Source organism: Rutidosis leptorrhynchoides, chromosome 3 (assembly GCF_046630445.1).
Source record: "Rutidosis leptorrhynchoides isolate AG116_Rl617_1_P2 chromosome 3, CSIRO_AGI_Rlap_v1, whole genome shotgun sequence".
Taxonomy (NCBI): domain Eukaryota; kingdom Viridiplantae; phylum Streptophyta; class Magnoliopsida; order Asterales; family Asteraceae; genus Rutidosis; species Rutidosis leptorrhynchoides.
The window spans coordinates 14,730,933-14,734,930 of NC_092335.1; the positions used below are offsets into that span (position 1 = coordinate 14,730,933).

At 36.8% G+C, this 3,998-nt stretch overlaps 1 protein-coding gene across 1 annotated transcript; it reads left to right on the forward strand.

Moving 5' to 3' along the window:
• The first annotated feature begins 1,157 nt into the window (after positions 1–1,157).
• LOC139895767 (putative serine/threonine-protein kinase-like protein CCR3) lies at positions 1,158–3,784 on the forward strand. The gene has a single exon (XM_071878304.1). The coding sequence runs from the start codon at positions 1,221–1,223 to the stop codon at positions 3,585–3,587; it is 2,367 nt and encodes a 788-aa protein (XP_071734405.1). The 5' UTR covers positions 1,158–1,220; the 3' UTR covers positions 3,588–3,784.
• The last annotated feature ends 214 nt before the right edge of the window (positions 3,785–3,998 follow it).

The following is a 3,998-nucleotide window of genomic DNA, read 5'->3' on the forward strand; positions in this document are numbered from 1 at the left end:
TGTATTAGCTCCACTCGATTCATAGTCGATTCAATACGCTATGGAAAACTAATAACATGGAACTTCTAGAACATGACGACATTCTTAAATTTTCAACAAAACAAAAAAAATATTTAGCTCATTTCCCCCGAAGGACTGCTATATTTAACGTAGCGTGATAGACCACTTTTCACCTCCATCACGTTAGCATCACGTCACAATGTGGCGTCATGGGATGAAAAAATGGTTGGTTGTGATGAGAGCATCACAAGAAGGGAAAAAGGCGTGAATTTTTTTTAAATCAATCAGAATTTAGATAAATGCATTTACATTTTAATTAATTAAATAAAAATAATATAATAACCTCATCACACTTAATCAACCCATTACCATTACAAACTCATCATGCCGTCACACCATCACACTTACAACTTCAACACTATACCCCACAAAACACGCCATCATACCTTGTCACGCCATCACTATAGATACTCCCCCTGTCTCATCTTGATGGTCCGATATTTCTATTTGTCTGTCTCAAATTGATAATCCACTCCCATAAATAGATAAGAATAATAAGGTGGATTCATTTATGTCTTAACTTTTACATATAATACAAAAAAAAAAGTGGTAAAAAGTAAAGTGTGAAGCTGTAAGTAAAGAAAAAATAATTTCTAACATTAAGATTTTTTAAAATGTATGTTTTTTATTTTTTTATTTATGAACTATTAACATGAAAATGTTAGTAGTGATAATTTAAGAAGGAATACCATACCATTACCAACCAATAAAAAAAAAATAGATTCTTTAAAGTTTGCTAAACATACTTAAAAATAGATTCTCAACTGTTTTGAAAGTTCAGAATCGATTTAACTCTGTGTTCTTTTGATAAAACAAGACGTCTTCGTATTTTCATAAAGTAAGAGGTCAACCCTAGCGACCTCTGTGTTTTATGACTATTTTCTTTTCATACGTGTAAAAGAAAAGAAGCTGCGATCCGGTTTCAAAATACCACGTGTCATTTATTTATACCTTACCAAATAGTATCACAGTACGTCATCCTATTCTATACATTGTCACCACTAGTAACAGAAACTAAAACATTAAATTCATTTAAATTTTAAATATTTATTTCCATTTATTCTCTCTAAAAACTCAATCAATATTTTCCGTTCATATTCACCAATGCAAACCACAATCTCCGGCAACCACTCTACCACCATCACCACCACCACCACCAGATGACGTCAATTTCCACCACCATCATCTCCATCACCACTCTCATACTCTCCGTCGTATATAACGTCCACAGCCTCGGTGGCTCCGCCACCACCGTCTCAATCAGCTACGGATCCACCGTCACTATCTGCGGCATCGTAGCTGGTCAACCAAGTCAACGAATTCAATGCTGGCGTGACGGCCAAGTAATTAACATATTCTCCAACGTATCGTTCGAGTCCATCGCCGGTGGTCGTGACGTGTTTTGCGGTGTTAGGTCCGGTGGTTCAAGTATGATCTGTTGGAACCCTAATTTAACTCCAAAGCGTCTGTATTATAACGAAACAACAGTTTTGAGTCAATTAGTCGTTGGTGATACCCAAATTTGCTCGATCACCAATAGTACTGAATCCAACCTACTTTGTTGGAGGGACAATTTTGAAATGTTAATTCAAAAACCTCGTTTCGAATCAATTTCTTCAGGTTTAGGGTTTACTTGCGGTGTTACGAGAAACAACACGAACGGAGTTATCTGTTTCGGAACCAATTCAACACGTGCTAGTTACATTCAAAGCGAATTCACTAATTTTCGTATGTTAAGTATAATTGCAGGTGGTAATCACGCGTGTGGTGTGAACTCTACAGGTTATTTAATTTGTAGAGGTGATAATGAATATGGACAGAGTGATGTGCCAAATCATGCGCCATTCGAATTTTCAGCACTTGCACTTGGATCGAATCATAGTTGTGCATTACGTAAATTAAATGGATCTGTAGTTTGTTGGGGAGGTATAGGGGTTATGATGAATAATTATGCGGTTAATATTTCGTTTGAGTCTATTGTTGCAGGATTAGATTTTACTTGTGGATTAACAACTAATAATCTTTCAGTAATTTGTTGGGGAGAAGGTTGGGTTAGAAACGGTTCGTTTCCATTAGGATTCGGGCTTCCGTTAACAAGAATTCTTCCAGGTCCATGTGTTAAATCGGTTTGTAACTGTGGGATATATACAGAATCTGATGCACTGTGTTCTGGATTTGGGTCAATTTGTAAACCTTGTGATATATCTAGTTTTTACCCGCCTGTTCCACCATCATTTACACCACCGTGGCCTGGTAAAACGTCGCCTTCTAGACCTTTAAGAAGGGGGTTATTAGCGTTTGCGATTGTGGGGTCAGTTGGGGCTTTTGCTGGAATTGGTACTATACTTTATTGTTTGTGGACTGGTGTTTGTTTTGGGAATAAGAAGATTCATAATTCTGTACAACCTACGATTACGGCTGCTACACATAATGTTCAACAGTTTTCAAACAACAGCTCTGTTTCGAGGTCGTCTACACTTAGAAGACAAGCGTCTAGAGCTTTTAGACGACAGAGAAGTGGGACGTCTTCGAAACATGCTGATAGGGAAGAAGAGTTTACGTTCGCTGACTTGGCGTTAGCAACTGATAATTTTTCACAAGAGAATAAAATTGGTGCAGGGAGTTTTGGTGTGGTGTACAAAGGGAAGCTTATAGATGGTCGTGAAGTCGCTATTAAACGAGGCGAAACGAATCAAAAAATGAAGAAATTTCAAGAGAAAGAAACCGCTTTTGATTCAGAATTGGCGTTTTTATCACGGTTGCATCATAAGCATTTGGTGAGATTAGTTGGGTATTGTGAAGAAAGGGAAGAAAAGTTATTGGTTTACGAGTATATGAAAAATGGTGCATTGTATGATCATTTACATGATAAGAAAAACGTCGAAAAAAGCTGCAGCTTGTTAAACTCGTGGAAGATGAGAATCAAGATAGCGTTAGACGCTTCTAGAGGAATTGAATACCTTCATAGTTATGCAGTTCCGCCTATAATTCATCGCGATATCAAATCATCTAACATTTTGTTAGACGCGAATTGGGTTGCTAGAGTATCTGATTTCGGGCTATCTTTAATGGGCCCCGAGTCAGATTCAGAACAAAGATCAACTAGAGCAGCCGGGACAGTTGGTTATATTGATCCAGAATATTATGGACTAAATGTGGTCACTGCAAAAAGTGATGTATATGGTTTTGGAGTTGTTTTGCTAGAGCTTTTAACAGGGAAAAGAGCGATATTTAAGAATGACGAAGATAATGATGGTACGCCAATAAGTCTAGTGGACTTTTCGGTACCAGTGATTGTTTCAGGTGAATTGGGGAAGATACTGGATAAGAGGGTGGGCCCGCCTGAAGCGAACGAGGCGGAGGCTGTTGAGCTGATGGCTTATACTGCCATACATTGTGTGAACTTGGAAGGTAAAGAAAGACCAACAATGAATGATATTGTTGCTAATCTTGAAAGAGCTCTTTCTTTATGTGATGATAGTCATGGCAGCATTTCAAGTGGTCAAATTTCCATTAGATCAGAATGAGTTTCATCATTTTTTTCATTTTTCATTTCTTAGGATTGATTTATTTTTTTTATATCATTTTTGGGTGATTTCATTTGGGTATATATTTGTACACATAAAGATTAGGACTTTTTATTATTTCGTGCTCTATTGTTAGTCAAATATGAGCTTACACATCAGGATTTTGCAACAACTAGAACCAAGAGGTTGTTGGTGACTTGGTGATTTTTTTATATTTGATTTAATTTGATATGTCACGTTTTAAATTTGTTACAGTATTTTGTTTCGTTCTTAATTAGACGTGCTGGCTCGTATTGTTTACTTTCATTTTTCGTTGCAGATCTTAAATATTTAGAAAAGGTCACTTTTGGCCAATTGTTAATAGCTGAATTAGACGAATGTACAAGTTTTAATGCTGGTAGTGCAAGAAGT